Source organism: Rhamphochromis longiceps, linkage group LG7 (assembly GCF_057381845.1).
Source record: "Rhamphochromis longiceps isolate RC_006_pf linkage group LG7, R_longiceps_female_GT1.1, whole genome shotgun sequence".
Taxonomy (NCBI): domain Eukaryota; kingdom Metazoa; phylum Chordata; class Actinopteri; order Cichliformes; family Cichlidae; genus Rhamphochromis; species Rhamphochromis longiceps.
In genome coordinates, this window is record NC_140563.1 from 43865913 (window position 1) to 43877660 (window position 11748).

Below are 11748 nucleotides of genomic sequence, written 5' to 3' on the forward strand. Positions count from 1 at the left end.
GCTTAAATGCGTACATCAACAAAATCAGTAATTAACAGCAAAAAATGAGCCAAGTTGAATTTGTAGTGCAATGCCAGCAGAAAACCTAAAAAATAATTATTCCTTTAGGGACCTGACAGTATATATTTTACTTTTGTTTTGGACAAAAGCACAATGGTGTCTGGATCCTTTGGCCTACATATCCCTTACTACATGATCAGCTGATGAGTTTAGTGTAGGCAGATCCCCACTAACCTTCAGCACTATCTGCTGATGACAGAGGGATTGTTGGATTCAGCCCGCTGCCTTCTCCTCAGGGATCTCCCTTTCTCAGTCTGCTTATCCCACTAACAAGAGGGGATTATTTTTTTTATTTTTTTATACCTGCATTTGAATGTGTCCACTTCTGTTTCCCACCTTTGTGTGTAGTATCTGGGTAAGATTTCTTTCTTTCTTGGGGGGTAAAGTTTAGAAAGTTGTCACTATGCAAATGTTTCCTTTCTTATTTTGTCTTCGATTTCTAGGTGGGGTTAGTTGGAGGAGCAGTGTTGGACGTAGTGGGAGCTCGATCACTGAGCTGAAGAGGGAGAAGACAGGGACACTTGGAAGAGGACAAGGAAGAAGCAATCATGGGTGTACAAAAGGAAGACGTGGAAAAGTTCCTGAACGGGAATCCTGATTTTGCTAAGAAGTACTTTGCCAAGAAGATGAACACCTCCACCATATCGAAGGTTTCAGGACTCCCAGAGAAACAGATCGACTTCAGCCAGTTTCAAGAGCTCAGTCAGGTAAGTTACAGTTTTATTTTTTGTTTATTATTAATATTATTTTTGATCTTTAGTGATTTTTCTGTCCTTTTCAAGATCGAGGAAAGCAAAATCATGTATGACCTGATCAAAGACATGCAAGAGAACATCAACATGGAAAAGGTGGTTTTCAAGATCCTGAGAAGAGTCAGCGCACTCTTGCACGCCGACCGCTGCAGCTTGTTCATGTACCGCCAGCGCAATGGCGTGGGAGAGCTCGCCACACGACTCTTCAACGTGAGCAAAGACTCCGAGTTTGACGATTGCATTGTGCCACCAGACTCTGAGATCGTGTATCCGCTGGACATGGGAATAGTTGGCAATGTGGCTCTGACCAAGAAGTCAGTTAATGTGAAAAACGTCAAGGAGGTAAGGAGGAGGGAGGGCTAATTAATTAGAGGGAAAGCTTAGATGATGAAGGTGTGATTCATATTAGATCACCACCAGGTGACACACAGTGGCTAGAATTAAGAATTAAATCAGTTATAAATATATCACAATAACAGTTTTGATTTATATTCTCATTTATTCTCTCCAATGGAAGGTAAAGGTGGTGGCAAGTTACCCATGATCTGTTCAGTTCTGTTGGATAATCTCATTGGTTGCACATGAAAGAGGCAAGAATGTCAAGATTTGTTACAGTCTCTTTAAAATCAGCCTCTTTAAAATCAAACAGCAGGAGCTGCCGCTGCTCTTTTCCTCACAGAGTAACAACAAAGTAACATTTTTGCACGTTTGCTTTCGTAAATATTCACATATATTAGATATCATACCCTAAAGCCTCATGGTTATAGGGCGAGTAAAAGAAAAGCTAGTCACACACTACACTTGACCACCTGAAGGTGTAAATCCCCTTGTCAGACATAATCCATTTATTTTCAGATCCCATGAGGCTCTGCTCTAGCTGTGGATTAGACACCTCTGGCATTTAGTCAGCAGGAATCTAAAACAGATCATTTCACTTTGATAGCTTACTTTTATATCCCTGTATAAACCTTATATTGTTATTTACACTGTTATATTTTAAAGGAACAGTAGCGTGCATCATACGTTTTGTAGTTTCATAATTAAATTGAGTTGACAAACTAATAAAAATGTGGGATTTGTGGGCCATATCATGCGTTCTTACCTACACACTTACCTCTTATTATAGACTCTATTTATTCTCTAATAAATCTACTCTTGGCTCCTGCAGAACTCTGTTGTATAAAAGTTGTTCATTGTCTCTATGTCACCGTGTTAAGTTGGAGTATTTACTATAAGTGTACACACATTAACTGTAGTACATTGTAAAAGTCTTCTGTCTTCAAAACAATAATCTTAAATGAATTTTTCTAGCGATGTATTCGGCTTTCAGTAAGGCCTTATGAAAGCCTTTGCGGTGTTATATTAATAATGTTTTCTGGATGAGCAATTACATGTCTATGTGCTCTGAAGGCATCTTTCCTGCATTTTAGAACCAGCACTTCAGCTCATTTGTTGACGAGCTCACAGACTACGAGACCAGGAATATTCTGGCTACACCCATCCTCAACGGCAAAGACATGGTGGCAGTGGTCATGGCTGTGAACAAGACCACAGGACCACATTTCACTGCTGAAGATGAAGATGTGAGTCCAAACCACAAAAGCACACGTGCTTGAACCACTCACAGTTGAAACTAATGTGCACAATTCTGTAAACAATGTTTTTCTGCTTTAAGGTAAAGACAATCAGCTTTAGACAGTCAGTCAGTCTTAAGATTGTAATTAAAGACAATTAGTTTCTTATTACAACTGATAAGTATTGCATGAAATATGGGCAAGGTCAGTATGTTCTCTGTTTAAAAAAAGGCACAATAATAAATATAATAATAATAATAATGTGATGTTGCTGATTATATTTATAGTACATTATCTTCATCACCCCTCGACCTTCATTTACAGCATTTTTTTGTACCACAAATTTAATTCTGCCACTTATTTTTTATGTTATTTTGACCCCGTTTCCTCCATCCTCACAGCTTTTTTTGAAGTATATGAGAGTTGCCACTTTGAACTTGAAGATCTACCACCTGAGTTACCTCCACAGCTGTGAGACGCGTAAAGGACAGGTACAGCAATTTTAATGTGCTGTCTTTGATGTAGATACAGAAATATTACTGCAGTGTTACACTTGCACCATGTATTAACCTAATTTTCACCCTTCTTTAATGTATATTTTGCATGTTTTGTAGCTGCTGCTATGGTCAGCCAACAAGGTATTCGAAGAGCTGACAGACATCGAGCGACAGTTTCACAAAGCCTTGTACACAGTCCGAGCCTACCTCAACTGTGACCGCTACTCTGTTGGTTTACTAGACATGACGAAGGAAAAGGTGTGGCTTCTTTCTGTATCTTTGTGTGTGTTAAGCCGTATTTTTGTACCACCGTGAAGTTACTGACTCGTTCTCTGCTTCCAGGAGTTCTTTGACATCTGGCCAGTTTTGATGGGAGAGCAGGCACCTTACTCTGGCCCTGTAACCCCTGATGGCAGGGTATGTTCTTTTATTTTATTTATCTAACATTATTACCAGCACTGCCTTTGCTAGTAAATGTCTACACACTGCTTCCTCTTTCTTCCTGTTTTATTTTGATTTTAGGAGGTAAACTTCTACAAAGTGATTGATTATATTTTACACGGAAAGGAAGACATCAAAGTAATACCGTAAGTGGTTAGATGAAAAAATAAAAGAGATTAATAAAGTTTTAGTGAGAGATAACATCTGTTGATTTACTGCCTGTGTGTCTTATAGCAATCCTCCCGCAGATCACTGGGCTTTGAGTAGTGGCCTTCCCACTTATGTTGCTGAGAGCGGCTTTGTAAGTTTCTTTTTAATTACTTGCAGAAAGCTGTCAAACCAGTTTAACCTAATAAATATTTCCAAACTGATCAGGTTGTTCTCTTCCCTCTCGTAGATTTGTAACATTATGAATGCAGGCGCTGATGAGACGTTCAATTTTCAGGTAAGATATTGTAGACGTCACTGTGTAGAGAGGACGCTACTTTATTAAAAATAAACAGACAAAAAACAAGCAAAAAACAGTGCAGAGTACTTTCAGAGCAGTGGCAGTCACAGTGGTATCCGGGAACGCCCAGGGGTCTGTGACCCATAGCCAAGGTTTGTCGTAACTTTAAAACGTTAATATCTAAAACTTCAGTCGGGGTTTATCAAACCTGTGCTGCTTCTTCCTGGTTTATTATCCAGGTGACTAGTGGGCAAGAGGGATATCTGAATCAGTTATCATCTTTAAGTTATTCCAGGAACAAACTGGTTAAACAGAGAAAATATGCAGACAATCATACTAAGCTTGAATTTTTTTGAAAACACCAAAATGCATCATTAAACCAGACAGAATGATTTACTGGAAAATTAACATGATTAAAATGAAACCTGTTTTTTCATTATTATTAAGACCCCCTGAAGTATTTGGGCTACAATGTTTTAGATTGTAGTTACAGTTCTAAGCTTAAACAGGCCACGCAAGATGTTCTGCTTGTAAAAAAAAGCTAAAGAACCTTTTGCATGTAGACATATGTTATGAGGTCTGCTTGTTTCTTGTGTGTTGCAGAAAGAGCCATTGGACAGCAGTGGCTGGACAATAAAAAATGTTCTCTCGCTGCCAATCGTCAACAAAAAGGAAGAGATAGTTGGCGTAGCCACGTTTTACAACAGAAAAGATGGAAAGCCTTTTGATGATCAGGATGAGCAGCTCATGGAGGTAACAGTAATCTTCACAAAATCATTTAGTGCAAATAAAGACAAATACAGTCCCACCAATGTAATCTGGGAAGATAAAGTGTCTATATCTGTTTTATGTTTATGTGTGGAGTCCACTGCCGACACTGTTTGTGGTGAAGGCTGTACGTGTAACATAGATGGCCATCTTCTGATGATTTTCCTGTTTCTCAGGCTTTGACTCAGTTCCTGGGATGGTCAGCGTTGAACACAGACACCTACGACAAGATGAATAAGCTTGAGAACCGCAAAGACATCGCTCAGGACATGGTGCTCTACCACGTCAAATGTCGAGATGATGAGATTCAGAACATCCTGGTTTGTCCTGTTTAAATGTGTTTTCTCTCCCAGCTGTTAACTGACTGTAAACATTAGAGTATTTAGATGAATGACAATAGAAAAGGTTTCCAGCCTCATTTGAACTCCCACCTCACCAAAAGACATTGCAAACCATCCAAAAAGAACCAAAAAAAGCTTTTCTTTTTTGACAAGATTCACTAATTTTTCTCTTTGTAGGAGACCAAACTAACACTTGCCATCTTTGTACTTGGCGTTGTTGCCTCAGTTTAAACCTATAACATCAATGGTTTTTGTAATTTCTCCCAGTACACCAGAGAGCTCTATGACTGTGAACCCAGAGACTGTGAAGAGGACGAGCTCCTAGCTATCCTGGTATGTCCAACATGCGTATTCTGATGTCCAGCACATGAATTTGTCCCTCAATTTGGCATATGTTACCAGAAAAGTTTGACATTTTCCATATATGTCTCTTTTTCATTCATTTCCCTCACAGAAAAAAGACCTTCCTCCACTAATTAAGAAGTTTGAGATCTATGAGTTCCGCTTTTCAGATTTTAATTGCACAGAGATGGAGTTGGTGAAGTGCGGGATCCAGATGTACTATGAAGTCGGTGTGGTCAAGAAGTTCCAGATTCCACAAGAGGTAATGCAGATAAACACAAGTGTGCATCTTTATCTTCAGTTTGTGAACAGCCTTTTGGAGCTGTGTCGTTTTTAAATAGATTTAATGATTTGCTGCTCTCCTCTCAGGTGCTGGTTCGATTCATGTATTCAGTCAGCAAAGGGTACAGAAGGATCACCTACCACAACTGGCGTCACGGCTTTAATGTTGGACAGACGATGTTTACGCTACTGACGGTATTTCTTTAATTTTATTAACCTCCATTTACCTCAGCTTAAATGTATATCTTTATACACAGCAGGGCAATATCTTGTGTGTCTCTGTGTGCTCAGACAGGAATGCTGAAGCGATACTACACTGACTTGGAGGTAATGGCGATGATAACCGCAGGATTCCTTCACGATATTGATCACAGAGGGACAAATAACTTGTACCAGGTCAAGTAAGTGCTTATGGGAACTTTTTGATTTCTCACAACAAAATAAAGAAAACTGCTTAAGGTTTGCAGCATTATATAGCATTTAGCAATATATTGTACAGTACCTTGTGCAATATAATTACAATACCTTGTAATCCGAGTAAAGAGATTCTCCTCTTTCTGAAACAGTTTGAATTTTGTCTCTAACACAAACAATTAGTTATGGTCATTTAAAGAGTGCTTGTAAAGTGGGCCTGCTGGCAGGTCGATGATAAAAAGAAAAGTTAAGGAAGGAATTTTTGACATAGTCACTATATTAGGTTTATTTTGAAAGGGGGAAATGATGAGGTAAATTCTCATTTACTTTCCAGCAACGTGTTCTATAAAGTAATTAGCAACATGCCCTAAAAAGGAAAAAAACTACTGGCCGTTTAGCTTCGATGCTACTCTGCTGCATGTGCTGCAGATGTCACTGAAATGGCTGCAAATGGTGAAATCTAAGGCACAAATCAAGTAATTACACGATTTCTGAATTATGCCAAGCAATCAGCTTGTAAACAGAAACAGTGAGTCGTCATTGTTCTGTTCATTTGATGAACCATAGCTACACATATACACACACAGGATATAGTGATCCACAGTCATTACTACAGTGATTATGCATTCGCTTGTAGTTCAGAATGAGCATTAGATCATCTTAAAAGTTCACCTGCACATTTTAACCTTTCAGGAGATCTTTTGAAAACAAAAGGGGAAAAATGTGGTAATAAACTGAATGATGTTTTAAAAAGCCTGTAAATTCTTTTAAAATCTTTCATATATAGTAACTATTATGATAACCGACTTCAGTCCCATTTGAAATCTTGCTGGTATCTGAGGATTTTTATTTTCATTCAACAGATCTGGTAATCCTCTGGCCAAGTTACACGGCTCTTCCATTTTGGAACGGCACCATCTAGAGTTTGGAAAGTTCCTCTTGGCTGACGAGGTGAGTAACAAGACGCTAACGAGAGATTAGCTTAGGTTACTTGTATTCTTTATTCGGTCACTAATGACATTTCTTTGCTCCTCTCCTATGCAGACACTGAATATCTATCAGAACCTTAACAGGCGACAGGTTGACCACGTGATCCATCTCATGGACATCGCCATCATCGCCACTGACCTGGCTCTTTATTTCAAGTCAGTACTACTTTTCATTTGCCTGCCCTTGCTCCCTGACGATAAATGTCTTATTTTTCTAATGTTTTTACTGTCAAACTACATTAAAAAGTAGACAAACAGTAAGTAAATGATTCTTCTCCTTGCACCTTTCTAGGAAGAGAACCATGTTCCAAAAGATTGTGGACCTCTCACATACGTATGAGGATGAAAAGAAATGGGTCGACTTCATGTCACTAGAAACAACCAGAAAAGAGATTGTCATGTGAGTGCAGCTAACATGCACAGTGTTACTTGCTCCTGCACATTTCTCTGAGGCTGCAAACTGTTCTGTTTCAGGGCCATGATGATGACCGCATGTGACCTGTCCGCAATCACAAAGCCTTGGGAAGTTCAGAGCAAGGTGAGAAGCACAGAAATTATTGGTGTTGATAGTAAGCTGAGTCACAAATGAGTAAATAATGATTTTTGCATTATTTAAGAGCATAACCACGTTTGTATGTCTTCCAGGTCGCCTTGTCTGTGGCAGCAGAGTTTTGGGAACAGGGTGACTTGGAGAGGACTGTACTGGAGCAGCAACCCATTGTGAGTTTATTTACTGCTGGAGTGTATTTGTGCTCATAAAAATAGACTTATTTGTTTCACATTTAAATGTATAATTATTCATTTGTTGTTGTTTTTTTCATGATACTGCCAGCTAGATACAATGTCCAGCACTATATTTCCTAGCTTATTACAGATGTGTAAAGGGCAGAATAAAGTTGTAGTGTCTCTTCAGCAGCCCACACACGTCACTTTAGGGATCGCACTCATTATGTAGCTGAGCAGAAACCCACCTGAGGAAAGGTGAACTACTCGTACAGAGGCAAAGGACGTCATAAGACAAGTTTCAAGTAAAAAAATAAAGCTTTTTCAGACAAAGTGAAGTGACTGGGGGCGATCGTGGCTCAAGAGTTGGCAGTTCGTCTTCTAATCGGAAGGTTGCCAGCTCGAGCCCCGGCTCCGACAGTCTCCATCGTTGTGTCCTTGGGCAAGACACTTCACCCGTTGCCTACTGGTGGTGGTCAGAGGGCCCGGTGGCGCCTGTGTCCGGCAGCCTCGCCTCTGTCAGTGCGCCCCAGGGTGGCTGTGGCTACAATGTAGCTTTCCATCACCAGTGTGTGAATGTGTGTGACTGGGTGGTTGACTGAATGTGTAAAGCGCTTTGGGGTCTTTAGGGACTAAGTAAAGCGCTATACAAATACAGGCCGTTTTTACTATTTTAAAGTAAAAATGTAACCATGTGTGGAAGTGTGTGTGATTAGCTACAGACTTGCACTGATTTCATTAATTATATGACAGTTCTGACTGCACTAAATGTTTGTCCCTCCCACCAGCCCATGATGGACAGGAACAAGTCAGCTGAGCTTCCAAAGCTTCAGTGTGGTTTCATTGACTTTGTCTGCACGTTTGTCTACAAGGTAATAATGATTATTACATTCTTGCTCACCGAATATGTGCACTGCATGGCTCCTGTCACTGTTTCTGTGCAAAAACTAGGTTAGTCTGAACACATTTAAACCACTGGGTCAATTCTTCTTCTTATTGTTATTTTTTTTTATTATGTATTTGTGTTTTCAATGGAGCATCACCATCTCCTGTACAGCTCCCCTCTTCTGTGCTGCTCCATGCTAATTTTTCATTTCTTCTTTGCATCTTATCTTTAAGGAGTTTTCTCGCTTCCACCCACAAATCCAGCCCATGCTGGATGGCATCTTAAACAACAGGAAGGAGTGGAATGCCAAAAAGGAAGAGTACGAGGCTAAGCTCAAAGCCATCGAAGAAGAAAAAGCTGCTAAAGAGGCAGCGGCAGCCAGCAAAGGTAGGGTGTGTCTTTACAATAATCAGAACCCTACAAGGAACTGTTAAAAAGGTTGTTGACTCAGAGAGGCAGAGCACTGAACCCAAACAGGTGGAACAATGTAAAGTGCAAAAATAAAAGAAATGCAATGATTTGAAAGTTATTAAGTAATCTGAAGGTAGCACAGAGACAACCTTTCACAGTGCTAAAAAAACAAACAACAACAACAAAAAACCCCACTTTTAAATCGATACCAATTAGCCCAGTTTGGTGTCTGGACTGTTTAATACATGCAGAATTCAATGGATAGCTGAATATGCTGTGCCCAAACCTTCAAATATCATTCAGCATTAATGGGGCCTTCATAGAAGGGCAAGTTACTCACATCATGTGCACTAATCCATCTCTACACCGTTGAGCTGCATGCTGATAGTAAGCCAGGTTGAATCCTCCGTCTTTAGTGTGGAGGATTCAACATTAAAAAAAACAAAAAAAAAACAAGAAATAATGTCAGTTTTCTACTTTTTTTCCACCTCAGTTCATCTTGAATGGGTTCAGGCCCAGAGGAGGTGATAGTGCTTTTAATTTGCTTCACATCTGAAACACCAAACCTCTCTGAGGTCTCTTTTTCTACCTAACTATGTCATTGACTTGTCATGAAACTTTCCACCAGGTTTTCAGCCTTTCTTTGGTCTAACACCAATATTTTTGAACAGTGTTGTGTCTATTTTTAGTTAAATATCTCGTTTGGATTGTAGAATGGGTTCATATATTAAAATTAGCCACAACACAAGTGATCATTTGGTTTCCAGTGCTTTAATTGTATACTTACCCTTTTGTTGAATATTTAATTGTTTAACAGCGGCTGCAAACAACCCCAGTGGTGGGTCTGGCTCCAAGACCTGCTCTGTGTGCTAATCAGCCAAAGAACTGCTGACATTCCTGGGGTCTACGAAGACACTCATGACAGACTGAGTCTCACCCCAGCAGAAACAAACAAAAGAAAAAGTCAGGGAGACGGATATATGAATGCACAGCCCTGTAGTAACTCTTCAGAAAAGGGGGTCCAGTCGGAAAAGGAAAAACCTGAACACGGCGAGATCTCCACCAAGAAGGGCAAAGCTTTATTTTTAAGAGGCCAGGTGAGCCAAAAATTAATTCGGATCAAGGAAAGACTGACCACATTTTGAAAAAAGGAAAAAAATCCTGCAATTACATTTGAGGCAAAATTGCTGCTTCCTGTCTTAAAATAATTGTACTTTTATGAATCAAGACTGAAGATGATTTTTGCATCTCGTGTTCCTCTGATCTTAAAAAAGTTTGCTTATCTTTAAAGGATTTGTGTTAGTGACAATGTGTGAATGTGTGTGTGCTTGTTGTGTGTTTCTCATATGTACAACTTTTTTATTTTTTCCCCAATTCTTCCAAGTATTTATTTACATGGCAAACATCTCAGGAGGACACAGCCTACATCTGTGTAGTAAACAATAATCCTGTACAGAAAGGGAGTGCAGTGCTTTTTTTTAAATGCTCGGGCCTCTTTAGATTATTTAAAATGTTTGGGCTTTTAATTTTCCATATATTTACTATTATAGTACTTTAGTTTTCACAGAACATAGAGTTATTGTTTAATCATATTCAAAAGTAATCCACTGTTGACTACTTCCAGTCACTATTTACAAATGAGAGTCTGTTTACTTTGTCTGCAGAGAGCCAAAGGTAAATGTTCGGTCGTGCTACAGGAACAGCTTTTAAAAAGAGTTTTACAGTGAACACTTATGAGTTCACAGTCAGCAAAAGTCTGTAGATGCTTATTCATGATGCCTTTATATTGTAAATATACAGTATGTGGTCTATGAATGTGAGACGGTAGCCTCGGATATGTATTTTCCAAATATAGAATTATAAATGTCTTATTAAATAAGAGCGGGAAATCAGGTGGTCACACATAAAACTGATTTATTTGGTTGATTTTGTCTGAGATTTAATTAATTTTGCTCTGTTCATATCTGCTACAACATGAGCACAATCAAATACTGGGATCAGAAAGTTTACTCAACCTGCTTTAGAGGGAGTTGTACTACATCAATCCCTGATTGAAAGCTTCTCCCTGCACTGGACTCCTCCCAAATAGGACGAGGAGTCAGTCAGAGCTCACCTGCTCAGCATCAGGAAGAGTAACCATAATGACAAACAACCATGTGGCTTATGTGAAAGGATACAAAAGGAAAAGCAAGAACAAGCAAACGCCACACGACTGGTCAGGTTTCGAGACCCAAACCCAGGACTGTTGTGCTGCGAGGCAGCAGCACTAATCGCTGAGCCATCAGGCTATTCTTATAACAATCCCTGAGTGCAGGCCTCAAAGGCAACAAGGACACAGAGCTGTTTGAGACAGCATGAAGAAGCAACTGAGCTTTGTGTATAGACTTGTACATACCATCGCCCTTCCTGTAAATATAAAGATGCAAATATTTTTCTAGTTTGATGCTAGAGGGCCTTACCTTATTATTTATAAAGCACTAGAAAAAGAGTCATAAAGCTGAATAACAAATGCATTGTGCTAGCTTCAATTTACAAATATTTAAAGTGTTCCAGATATGGCACTGCTATGATAAAAATGCCTGTGTGATAACATTAGGTCCCAAATCAATTTAAATGTGCTTTGGATGTACCGTGGATGTTTTTTTAATAGACTTAAATTACTTTTTGGTCAGCATTTCAAAGCTTGCCTCCTCATGTGCTCCAAATGTACAATGATGACCCCAATAAAAGCAAGTGTATTTTTAACCGGGTGGATTTATTTCCTGTGATGGTGAAACTTACCAAGAGCCAACATTATTGTTGGAATCTGGTCATTTATTC

The 11748-nt window shown here is 39.3% G+C and overlaps 1 protein-coding gene across 1 annotated transcript; it reads left to right on the forward strand.

Annotated features, from left to right (window-relative positions):
• The first annotated feature begins 300 nt into the window (after positions 1–300).
• Positions 301–11459, forward strand: pde6b (phosphodiesterase 6B, cGMP-specific, rod, beta). The gene is made up of 24 exons (XM_085411255.1): positions 301–415; positions 504–767; positions 843–1154; positions 2243–2395; positions 2788–2877; positions 3001–3141; positions 3226–3300; positions 3406–3470; positions 3559–3625; positions 3722–3769; positions 4376–4525; positions 4717–4860; positions 5149–5214; positions 5336–5485; positions 5593–5700; positions 5797–5906; positions 6783–6870; positions 6964–7064; positions 7201–7308; positions 7383–7446; positions 7554–7628; positions 8420–8503; positions 8751–8904; positions 9746–11459. Exons 2-24 carry the CDS (start codon positions 609–611, stop codon positions 9799–9801), a joined length of 2568 nt encoding a protein of 855 aa, XP_085267381.1. The 5' UTR covers positions 301–415; positions 504–608; the 3' UTR covers positions 9802–11459.
• Positions 11460–11748: the final 289 nt, after the last annotated feature.